This window comes from Echiichthys vipera, assembly GCF_963691815.1.
Source record: "Echiichthys vipera genome assembly, chromosome: 20".
NCBI classification, from domain to species: Eukaryota; Metazoa; Chordata; class Actinopteri; order Perciformes; family Trachinidae; genus Echiichthys; species Echiichthys vipera.
Genome location: NC_139845.1, coordinates 18,399,981 through 18,412,522, shown reverse-complemented (window position 1 = coordinate 18,412,522; position 12,542 = coordinate 18,399,981). Strand labels below are relative to the sequence as shown.

The window sequence follows — 12,542 nt, the reverse complement described above, 5'->3', positions numbered from 1 at the left end:
ACACATGACGCAACACAAGAAAAATGAAACCAATGAGGTGCGAGATGAGCTGTTGCTGGGTTCAGTGGGCCGTCATTTGAGTTCTAAAGTTCAGACCAAAGATTCGCGACGCAACGAGTTAAAACTTGCAACTAATCGCAACATTCAGGTCTGCAACGTTCTGAAACCTGCCCCTTCAGACTAATTGTTGATGGATCTTTTGTGTTTGTGTTTTTGAAAATATGGGAGAAAAAGCTTTCTATGTTAAACTGTTTATTTTATGCCAAGGATATGTTGCAATGTTAAGTTTCCACTTTTCTTGAATACACCATACTAAGCACGGTTTTATTTTTTATAATATATAAAGTCATATATCAAAATCCATTTAAATTGAAAAATGTTGCTACTTGTGTTGAATATTGATATGAGATTAATCGCAAAGCCTCTAATTAATTAGATTCATTTTTTTACTAGCTATTATTACTGTTTATAAAGAGAATGTGAAATACTATGGTTGGGGTGTCTAGTTTCAAGGAGAAAGCGAACATATCCCACTTTACACTCAGGTATTACACAAGAAAAAACGAAAGGAATTAATAGTAAAAGCAAAAAACCCATGAGCATATCGCAGCATTTTAAATGTCTATAAATATACAGGTGAGCATTCAGGAGTGTAGCCTTTTATTACTTGCTGTGGCTTTAAGCACTAAGCGTGTTTACCTTGTGCTGCGCTGTTCTTGTCCCAGATCAGCTCCCTGACTTCAAGGTCCTCCACCACCTCTTTCCAGAACTGCAGAAGAACCGCAGCTGTTAGCAGTGCAATTCAACGGATAATAATTCAATCATGTCCAAATCCAGTAATCGTAAGTTAATTGCGAGTGTCATGTAAACCATCAGACAGACTATAAGAGACCATAACTAACTTCTAAATCTCCAGTTATCAAAACTGACGGAGCAGGACCAGAGATATTGTCTTCTTTATTACACATATTCTTCTTCCTCAAAACCTGCATTACCCACAATGCAACTCAACCTGAGACCAAAAGTCTGGTCAGTGATCCAGGTGTGTTATGCAATTAGTGGCTAATGTAGCCTGGAGCACTTAGCTTCAAACACAGTGATTTACATCTCCTTCTGGAGACACAAAAGGCTTCATACATTTGTTTTGCCCCACATATGCAGTAGTACTCCCTCACACCTGACATTGATTCTCCCCTTTATTCTGGAATTAGAGCCACTATATTGTTAACACATCTTGGATCTTTGTTGTGGCTTCTTGGTGAAACAGTATTTTATATTATATATATTTATAAAATGGTCTAGAGACACATTTAGCAGAGAACTTGCAGAAGACATAAAGATCACACAAATAACATTGTTTTCTACTTTACCCTGACAAAGTCCCGCGAGGTGCTTTCCTTCCAGTCCGTCCCAAATACCGCGGAGAAGCTGCCTAGTGCTACAAAGGTAAGGAGGGAGGGTAAAGTACAGCGTCAGACTTCAGTTCAGTATCATTTGTCTCCATTATCCTGTACATCCACTCCCTCTTAACGAACTATATTTGGGGAGGCGCTAAGAACAGAGGAAATCTCATCCTAAAACAAAGAGGTGAGAAAGGAAGCAGCTAATTGGGAAAGTATTTGAGTCTTACTAATAATAATCTTCTGTAGGGCTGCACAAATACAGAGTAACAAGAGTAACTTCCATTTACTTTGGATTTCTTAAATCAAACTACCATTTAAAGTGTTCAAAAACTGAACTACATAGCGTAGTCTGAGTGATGTTTGGAACGTACAGTCGTCGAAGACACCAGCGTGGGCCAGCAGCAACGTGACAAGTTTGGGGTCCTTGTCCAGCTGCATGGCATGCTTGCTCTCGTTGGAAAGCAGAGTGCAAACATTGACGGCAAAGTCCACTTCGTTGGGTAGGCCCGAAAGGAGAGACAGCACCAGTTTGTTGTAGTCGCACGGCGGAACCAAATCCAAAGACAGTCCATAGCTTTGGCGGAGATAGTCTGGAAGAGAAAAGCAAACGTATCTCAAGGTTGCTATACATATTCCATATTCTGATTCACTGGATGTCGGGCCCCTCTGCAATCGCCGCTAGTTTTTTTGAAACAACACTGTCTGCTCCGCTCAAGACGATTGGAATTGGTTTAATGAAATACGAACAGCCAGAGCGTTTTTCCCCTAGCCCAGAGTGATGAGCAGTAACCAGACCATACTCCAGACCTGACACAGCACAATGGAGATACATACATATAAATCCCATAATACAATCTGCCATTTAAATGTCTGTGAGGTGAGAAACGTCTCTAACTTGTCTCTGTATAATGGCGCACAGCTACTTAGACATTTGCTGGACACGTTCCAGCAGCAAAGAAACTAAATAGATGGTGTCAAAACTACGCTAAATTCAGCATGTAACCAAGCTCAACATAATTAATAATGTTACAGACCCTTAATCAAAAATATAGTACTGCTGTATTTAAAGAATAGAAAATGAAGCGTTACAATACTGTCCAAAGCAAAGGTAAAAAAAACCCAACGCTTTAATTAGGGATGCACTGATTTATCATCCTAACATTGGTAGGACTGACATTCGTCCTCATACCTACCTACCTAATATTTTCCAACTGCAGTAGCTGATGTTTATCTGCTGTTGCAATAATTTTGCAGTGGCTAAATGTTGTGTCAAATGTTAAAAATGCTTTTAAAGCAGTCATATTTCAAAGTAACATTTTCCTGTGAAAGGTTATATTAAAGGTTGTTTGTATGATTGAATTTGTAAATGGTACATTTTTGTGCTTTTCTAGTCTTCCAACTACTCAAGGCAGTTTTACACCATTAGCCACTATCACCCATTCACACACACACTGATGGCAGAGGCTGCCATGGAAGGTGCTTATATTAAGACATGAATACACACATTTACACACCGATGGCACAGCCTCCGGGTTTCAGTGTCTTGCCGGAGGACGTTTCAATATGCAGACTTGAGGAGCCAGGGATTCGGACTGCAGATCATCTGATTCCTGGACAACCTGCTCTACCTCATAAGCCCTCCTAAGGGCTGAATTACTTCAAAACACTTCAGTTATTTTTAAATTATGAATATTTCTTTGTTTCCCTGTCACAAAGTGACATCAGAAATTGACCAAATTGCTATTTTAAACATCGGTATCGGTCCAGAATTTCACAACCGGTACATATGGCTTTAATGCATAGACTGTGATGTTAATGATTTGAAATATAAACCAGCATCATGGTATCTGACCTTAAAACGTTTGTCTCTGGAGGAGAGACAGAGGAGAAATGGAGCAGGACGAGACAAACACTCTTTAAAAGCAATCATTGCATCATGAGAATACAGCAATGGAGCTGCAGAATTAAAGCCTTTGGTTACCCTACTCTGTTCCCTAACTGTAGTGCTGCTGCCTCTGCACACCTTCAGCCAGTTTAACTCTGATTTATTTTTCCCTTAAATGAGTTTAAGCAAACCAAATGAGGCATTAAGCTGTTCAGTGAAAGCTGTCTTCAGTTCAAATTAGTTTCATGAGCCCTGTCTTGTGTGACTGAGGAACATGAATGTTCTCCAACTTTTAATTGTGTTTGTGTTTGACTCAGTCCACCTCCGTGATGAGCTTTTTATAATTAAAAGACTTCTAAGCCTTAATAGCAGAGTGTGTGAGGAAAGAGTTTTGACTTGAATGATATTCTAGTCGGTGGAAGTGCAATCATTTTGTCAACAAAGACCCGAGTCTCCTCCCTTCCTATGGGTTGATTTTCTGCTATCAATCATTTGTGTGCAAAGGTGCCATTTTTCTATACAGTGGCTATTTCAATTTGGTGCAGGCTCTTTGTAGACTGCTGCCTCTGGGAAACCAATCATGAAGCAGAGAGGGGTCCTGCTGAGTGAATTTGATTTCCATGCTGAAAAGGTTTGTACAGGCAATGTGATTCAGCTGAGCTGCTATTACAGCAGCAACAGCTCCATTCAAAAGCTGCCTGTGTCTGCCCATGCTCTTACACCTGCAGAGAGGCAACACAGTGCAGAGATGCCAGGCACTGATGTACAACATCACATTTGACAGACAGCTTTATGAGCAGAGTAGACTGAATGCTGACGCAGGTCTGCGATCCAAACATGGTAGGAACCCAGGAAACACCAAAGCTATTTGAGAGAAATACAGAACATCTGGCAAATAATTAACCATCATTGACCCTGCCAAGCTAATATAGCACAATTTCATTCATTACATAACAGTTATTTATATTCAGAGCCCTACGAAAGGTTCGAATAGAGCTTATATCAGCAAGGCAGATACATTAGCCAATATAAGCTTATAGGGCTGTAACGGTACGTGTATTTGTCCCAAACAAATTCATAACAGTAACGGTTCAGTGTGCTTGACGTCAAAATATTCTGTTTATGTCTACTACTCACAAAACAGAAATTCTGGAGCGCAAATTTAACCCAAAAGTTTTGGTGGTGCAGTAGTTGTTCTCCATCAGCTCTAGCATGCTAGTCAGCTTAGCCAGGTTAGTCAAGCTCAAAAAGGACAATTTGTGTGAAAAAAATTCAAATATTTAATTTATGACCATTTTAACAGAATGTGTCGTTTGAAAACAGACTGTTCTTCTCCTTATAGTTTCACGAAGCCTCCGCTGCAGATTCAGACCATGACCAAATAATAACTAATGCTACAGTGTTTGTTTACCGATGCACATAAGCAACTGTACTGCGTCCTAGAAAACATAAAGTAAAAGCGTATGGTCTCGATGTGCTTAAACCACGTTAGACTGTGCATTTTAGGGCGCACTCACACTGTCCTTCTGGCCGGGGCCAAAACCGTTTTTTCAGCTAAAGCCTAGTACCTTTAAGCAGTGTGAGTGCACCCGTTCCGCGCATAACTGCGGCAGTAGCGTTATGTCCGCCTGTTCGGACATGTAAATAGAAGGACGGACCATGCGCGGACATTTAACAACAACAACAATGGCGGTGAAAGGTTCACGTTGGTGTGATGCGGAGGTGGAGTGTTTACTTCAGATTTGGTCGGATGAAAATATTAAAAAAACAGTCGACAAGACGCACAAAAACTCTGAGGTCTGTGGAAAGATTTGTAAACAAAGCCACACACGCGAGCAATGCGTGTGACGTGTTACGGCGTGATGGCGTATGGACAGCAAGAAGCATTGGCCGGCCCTGGCAGTGTGAGTACAAACGGGGCTGGGGCGCGGGGGGAGAGGGAGGGGGGACAAGTACCCTAAAGCCCGGGTCGCGGTACGGAAGGACAGTATGAGTACGCCCTTAGACAGCCCGCTGTGCCTGCTCTGTATAGACGAACTGAGTTGCAGCCCAGTTCAGGAATTATCAACAAGTCATAGGTATAAGTGAAAAAGATTAGCTGTCATTTACTGTGCATGGAAGCAGACATCTGACTGTAGAGGTTTTTAATAGGGATGTCCGATAATATCGGCCCACCGATATTATCGGCCGATATTGAGTTAAAAATGTAATATCGGGAATTATCGGTATCGGGTTTTTACAACCGATGTTAGTTCTGTAGGCTTCAGCATTTCCGAGTGTACCTGAATGCAACACGGGCCGTAAGCTTCAGCATTTCCGAGTGTACCTGAATGCAACACGGGCCGTTTACAGGCGCGTGCTTGATGACGTATAACAACAACAACACGCTCACTCGTAGGTTGCTAACCGTGGCTAACAAGCTTCAGCTCTCCCGGTGCATGAGATGTCCGAGGTTTGGAAGTATTTCCAAGTGTCACCTCCTAACAGTAAATGTGCGCTTTGCAATGACTGCAAGGCGTTAGTTATGAGAGGAGGAAACAATGCGTCTTCCTTTAATACATCAAATTTGATCACCCAGCTCAAGAAGAATCATGCGGAGTTAAACGCTACATCTGTGCAGCAAAGTGATGAAAAGAAGCAACAGCCGACACCGAGAAACAAACTTTTTCTATCGTTCAAGATGCCGGATTCACCAAACGTGTGGAGTTCCTGGAGCCCCGTTATGTCTGTATAACGCCCAGTCACAAGTATTTCTCAGACCAGTGCTGACCCGAACTGTACAGCGTTGTTTACCGTCACGTCGAGAAGGTAATTTCTGGTGCTGTATCCATTAGATCCAATACAGGTTAGCATGTTGAGCTTGACTGCTGATTTATTGATTGTATTATTTGTCAAGTTACTCAGTCTGGGAAAAGAAAACTAAGTTTGTTTACTACTCTGGACTGAAGCTATGCATCTTCCTTGTTGTGATGTTGTCTGTAGTGTGTTTGGGGCAAAATATTCTCTCTAAAAACACAAACAATTAAATGAATGGCACTTTTTTCAATAACTTATTTTGTACAGACTGTGTTTACATTTGAAAAGCCGTGTTGCATTTATGTATGCATCCAGTGGGGCATCACAATAAAATTAGGCATAATGTGTTAATTCCATAATAGGTGATATGTGATGAATTTTGGTGTAAAAAGGCTGCAGATATCGGTATCGGGTGATATCGGTATCGGAAATTAAGGGTTGGACAATATCGGAATATCGGATATCGGCAGAAAAGCCAATATCGAGCATCCCTAGTTTTTAATTTTTTATAATTCTAAAAAATGCTTGGAAAAAAAGTGTGGCACACTGTCTCCTTATGCATTTCACCTTTTTATTGAGATGTTTCAAAACTTTGATTTTCACCCCTGAGTCTTAAATCCAGGTTAAATAAAGGCTTGATTAAAAAACAATCTTAGGATTACTGACGTGTGTGTTATTAAACTACTGAAATTTATGGCCAATGAGCCATCGCCGGATGTTTATACTTTTCAAAACAATACAAATAAAGATATTTTCTGCATTTTTTCTTCTCTGTTGTAATGCAAACATACCGAACTGTGAATTTTGTGTGCCGTTACACCCATATGAGATTACCAATACATCGATACGAGTGTGCATGTCAGCTAATGACAACCTCCAGTTCCAGCAATGCTTTTCTTAGTCATTTAAAATAGTAACCTGAATCTCTCTGGCTTGTAGACGGTTTATTAAATTAGTGTCACATACAGATACCACATCCTTGAGTATCTGCTGATAGCGATACCAATCTGATACCATCTTTCCCCTCTATTAAACAACTGAGCTAGCAATAATACTATGGATTCGCTTTGCTAAACCTCGCTGCCTAAAGCATGACACTCAAACTGTAAAACAAAAATTCTACTACCTAAAAAGGAAGAAATACATATTTATAATCAATAAAATGATGGTTGTATTGGGCACCAGCCAGGGTTAACATGACAAAAGAAGTCATCATATCACAGTCACCCACACAAACGATACAATACTTGTGTCACACATGCAACTTCAGAAAATGAAATCTGAGGGAAAAAACGTAACAAAACACAACACAGGAATAGGTTTCAGTTTTAGACCAAAGTAAAGGCAGCAAAAATTCTTACAAATAATTCTTCCAAATAATCAAACCACAGTCGACTTGTCACACTCCGTTTGAGGCAGTGCAAGAGTCCCGTACATTCATCCTGACTCTATCACTGTCACAAGAGAATTTTCAAAAACTGTGAGGCTAAAAAAACAAACAAAAAGAACAACCAGCTGTTACACAAACTCTGTTACACAAGCTCCAGCACAGTCGCTCCCTCCTTTTTCTCCGGGAAATAAAGTTGCGTCCAAAGTGCGGTCAGAAATGTCAAAATAACTACCGTCTGACGGAAAAAAAATGACTGTGTGTACATTTGCTACATCAGGGGGTTACAGAACCTTCAGGGCGTATAACGGGCGCTCCCATCGCCAGACACTGCGCCAATTTACTGGATCTGGACCAATTTGAACCTACAGTTTTGCATTTTACAATGAGTTTGTCAACATAAAATGGACTTTTTCTGGAGGAAAATTAATCGTTTGGATAAATCCATCAAATAGTCAATAGACTAAGTGATAGAAAAATAGTTGATGCCAGCTTGCGGCCGTTGTACCGATTTGATCCAACTGCACACAACTGTTATGCAGGCTATGAGGAGAACTAAGATATGGATCATTTCGGATTATACTTTTCCCCCTCCAATATCCGAGCCAGTGATTTTGGCCAGTATCGGAATGATACAGAGTATAGTAGAGAATCACTATATTTAATAAAGCAGCTATTTAACGAGGGCATGTTTTAGTGCTTTATAACACTTTATAGACAAAATTATTTTAAAAAGTAGAGAGTAAGAATATTGATTATAGCTTTTAAATTTTTATTACTCAAATACCTGAAGTAATGGTTTCCGCCCTACTATGAAAATACATGTGTTCACCTGGGCTTTACTGCAAAAATGAAAACCACAAAAAAAGGGCCATTCCAGCACTTACTGCAAGCAAAACATGAGTGAAGCCTCATCACTCACAACCAGCCTAAAACCTACAACCACGAGCTTTCAAAAAGAGGTGTGAAGTCAACTGCAGAGGGAAATCAATTGTGTCTAGCTCATCGGTGTAATGAATGCGAAAAATGTATGAGCCACAAGTGCACCTCTGTTTGTCGAGTCGTTTCCCATCACGGTCATGTTTTGGAGTCACTTAGCTCAGCATGCAAAGAGAAAAGAGCCTGCGACTAAAGCCTGGATGCTCTATTCTGAACTGAGGTGGAGGAAGAGCCAACAAGTGCTCCCTCCTTCCCTTCATCAATAAGTGCTGTCAGAAAAGTCGATTATGTCCGAGAGCAGCTCAGAGGCCACGGCTACAACGCTAAAGCTAATGGACAGCATCCATTCAGCATGTGCGAGCGGGGTTGTACAATACAGACAAAAGGTTGGCCTTGGTCAGTTTAGTTTGAACAGGTTTTTCAAAGGCTGTTCTTTCATCATGGAAGCAGCAGCATGCTCAGGTTTAAAGAATTATTAGCAAGTAAATACTTAGGTGTGTGTGTGTGTAGGCAACTTGAGGTTTCGCTCACTTAGCGTGGTTAACATTATGTCATGTTTGTTTATAACCAGACTAACGGAGCTGCTAGTGTCTGACAGTCCATACACAATTTACTGCAGAGCGGCACCGTGAAGGGGATCACATTTCAGCAGCGGTGGGAGGGAGAACGGCTTTTGTTTGTTTACCAGAAAGTTAATGTGTTTTTAGGGTGACGAGACGATGTGCGGCCGAGTTAAGCTTAAAGAAAACCAAAATGTCATCTTGAATTTGAAGCAGACGGAAGAGGTGAGATGAAAAAGACGAGGCGTGCTGTAAACACTGCAGGTAAAAAGGCATGGGTAGAGGTGAACTGGGGTCGCACTCATTCATGGACTCTCTCAGTCTCATTATGTTTCAAGTGCAACACACAGCTGTAAAATTCCATATACCGGTACAGTATTTGGCTTAACCGGTTTGAAATTGTCAACACCGGCCCAAGCCCATCGCTGTGTAATAAAAGTGATAGATGTGAACAACAGTAAGCAGGCTCGTGAGCTGGATAAATGGCAGAAAGCTCAGCTATGGCAAAGGTCCTCAGACAGGTGCGTAATGTAGAAAATCTTCTGTCACTATTGCATTATTGCCGCAGGATTAATCAAATAGCCTAATGAGGTGATTGGGATGTTGGAGTAGTTGGTGTTAAAGAGTAATACCAGTACCTGAGTGCATCATGAGATTATTAATAAAGATCACCATGGAGATTATGTGCCAAGAACCCCAGATCAATCAAATAGCAAAAGACTTGATTTGCTTTGTTGTCAATCTTATGTCTGTAGAGTAAATATTAGGGGTGTCACAATTCTCCAAACCTTTTGATAAAAAAATTTTTTTACCAGCTGTCGGACGCTGTAAAAAACTCTTCTTTAAAACGATGGACTACATGGTATGAAGCGTGATATGACTGTGATATTTGTTTGGAATACACACTAAGTTTAATCATTTAAATAATGTATTTGAGTCGCAGACCCTGCTTTTATTTGCGATGATTAAAGATTGAAAGCTTATTTCAAATGATTTTCAAAGAAGAATGGATACCCCTGATAGCTGTGTCCAAAGGGAACAAAGCCCTCCTACAAGCACCTCTAAAGCTCACTGATTAATGCGTTAGCTTCTTCTACGGATTAAACTCTGTAAACCTAAGTGTTAAAATGACAATTCAACATTTCATGGGGGGTTACATCACTTCAGATAAACAAAATGCAGCCTATTTGGAGAACAGCACATGAAAAGTGTTTCATAACTGGAACAAACTCTGCATCATACAACACTATTAGAGGCATTAAAGCTATCTTAACCTACATCTACACTCAACACATTTCCTTCCTTGTCATATTCTTGCAAAATAAATTCAACCCACCAGAAAATCCTTGAAACAAACAGCTGTTGTTAGGCACATTTTTATGCATAGGCTTGACCTGTGGTGCTGACCAAGTTTCCCTTGAATCTCACACGTAGCACTGATGAAGTGATCCTCTGCTGTAATCACATGTGTGCGAGCATTAAGTGTTTGTGTTGGCCGAGCGAATGAGACGGAGAGACGGGATGAGCTTCACGGAGAGAAGTGAGACAGAAATGCAAATAGAAACTGAATCCATGTACCCGATACAGACGTGACCCAGACAGAAACAAAGAGTGAACTTGTGAACACAAAGAGGTTGTGAATAGGGAGTATGGTGCACAGGTGAAGCAGAGTGTCAGCCTACCTGATACAACGTGTTGCTGGTAGTTATAAGAGCTGGGAATTGCACCGATTGGAAGAGAGGCTTTGGGATTCCCCGGCTGCGCTTCTTCATCATCCTCGCCGAAGTGGTGGACTTTCTCATACTTCTCCAAGTATCTGCGGAAGACAGAAAAAATACAGACGATGAGCCAAGACTTGCTTGGTGTAAATCTGGCTGGGAATGTGTGCTTTCCTCGTGACTTAGGATTTGTTTTCTTAATTACGCAGGCACATTTTCCCGTGAACGTGGATGCCTTGAAGATTATGATGTAGCATTCTTTCTCTGTGATACAACCTCCTAAGAAGACACTTACAGCCTCAGTGGATTTTCAGTTTTAAGTGGTTTCAGTTTCTATCAAATGAACACTAAGAATGCCGTCTAAAAATCGTTTACTTAGAGCTGACTCCTCTAATTATTTCTCTAGTTCATCAAAAAAGGACGATAAATGTGTCACTCACACCTAAAATGATTGCAGTGTGTCCTAAATCTCAAAAACCCAGAGAGAATGAATACATATTTGAATGACATTTGCTTTTCTTTCTAACTCTAAGCTCTAAGCCAGGGTGCTGCTGTCATTTCCTCTAGTATAATCTTCAAATAAAAGCTTCAAGAAATTCACTTGAATGCATACATACATGAATCAATTAAATCATTTATTAGGAACAAGACTTCTTCACAGTATGAAAATAGCAGCTGCAATGTTATAGAGAGAGAGAACATATCATGTAGGAGCAGGCCTTACGACAAGGATATGGAGTGGTCTGTAAATAGCTATTGATATGTAAAACCACATCTATCCCTGACTGATCAGAACTGTCATTTAACGTCTAGTGTGTAAGATTTAGGGTGGGGTCTATAAATATCCACTGAACCTTTAAGAATCATTAGACCTTGTTTGTTTGTTTATTTCTTGACCCCTTCACTGAGAGGTTCATTTATTCATTCACTCACTGTGGCGTTTATGGGAAATGCAGCACTTTCAATGAGCATTTTAATGCCCACTCCACACTTGTCTAGTTGCTCCCACCGGTGTTTTCCAAAGTAGCCCACCTCACAAAGATGTCCCTGTCTTTGCAATCAATGCAATTATAAAATGTGAAATGTCATCAATTATTTTGCTAATAATATTTGTCAAACACCGAAGATGGCTGTCCGCTCTCTACCCGGCAGGAAGCATACCATGAGGGCGGGACATTGTTCCAAAATGCTGGTTTCACAGATACCACGTAATTTAGAATTTAAAGTAGATTATATTCTTTTTCGGTTATGACTTATGACTGCATACTAAATAAGTTCTATGGCATTCATTCTCTGTGTATTGGTTCATGTTCTACAAAGGGTTTAACCCGAACCAGGCCATACAACAAAGACAGAATCATATCACATTAACACAGGTTTAGTAGTAGCCTTCACACAAATTGACATATATATAGCCGACAGTCTGCATATAGACTGTCAGAAGAGGTTATCACGTTAGGCACGTTCCTTCATCATCGTGCTCATATTGTTTTGAAGCGGAGCCAGTGGTCGTAAAATGCACATGCGTAGCGAATTTCAACTTGTTAATCAAAAGCATTGTGTTAAAATTATAAAGTAAATAATAAAGGAGCCAGATGGACTAAAATGAGCAGCTGTATCTCCATCAGCTAGTGTTTATGGAAAGCTCTGCGTTAGACAAAAGGGTGTAATTCTCTTTGAGATTACACTGATCATACTGTTCAACAGAAAATACAAAATAAAAAGGTGCACTTCGTGTTAATGGTAATACACTGTATGCGTTACCTTGAAGGCAATTAACAGGTTTTTCTACAACCTCAAAACTTCTTATTCTAATTTAAAACTACAGTGTGTAGTCCCAGCTGGACCTTTAGT

General features: G+C 40.4%; 1 protein-coding gene across 1 annotated transcript in view; it reads right to left on the bottom strand.

Moving 5' to 3' along the window:
• The window catches only part of arid2 (AT-rich interactive domain 2), a 39,022-nt gene that overhangs the window by 15,361 nt on the left and 11,119 nt on the right, over window positions 1–12,542 (bottom strand). The window contains exons 4-7 of the mRNA XM_083934716.1: window positions 10,653–10,786; window positions 1,775–1,993; window positions 1,371–1,438; window positions 700–769 (exon numbers count right to left, since the gene is read on the bottom strand). Of these exons, the coding sequence (XP_083790842.1) occupies window positions 700–769; window positions 1,371–1,438; window positions 1,775–1,993; window positions 10,653–10,786 (491 nt within the window). The remainder of the gene's footprint in view (window positions 1–699; window positions 770–1,370; window positions 1,439–1,774; window positions 1,994–10,652; window positions 10,787–12,542) is intronic.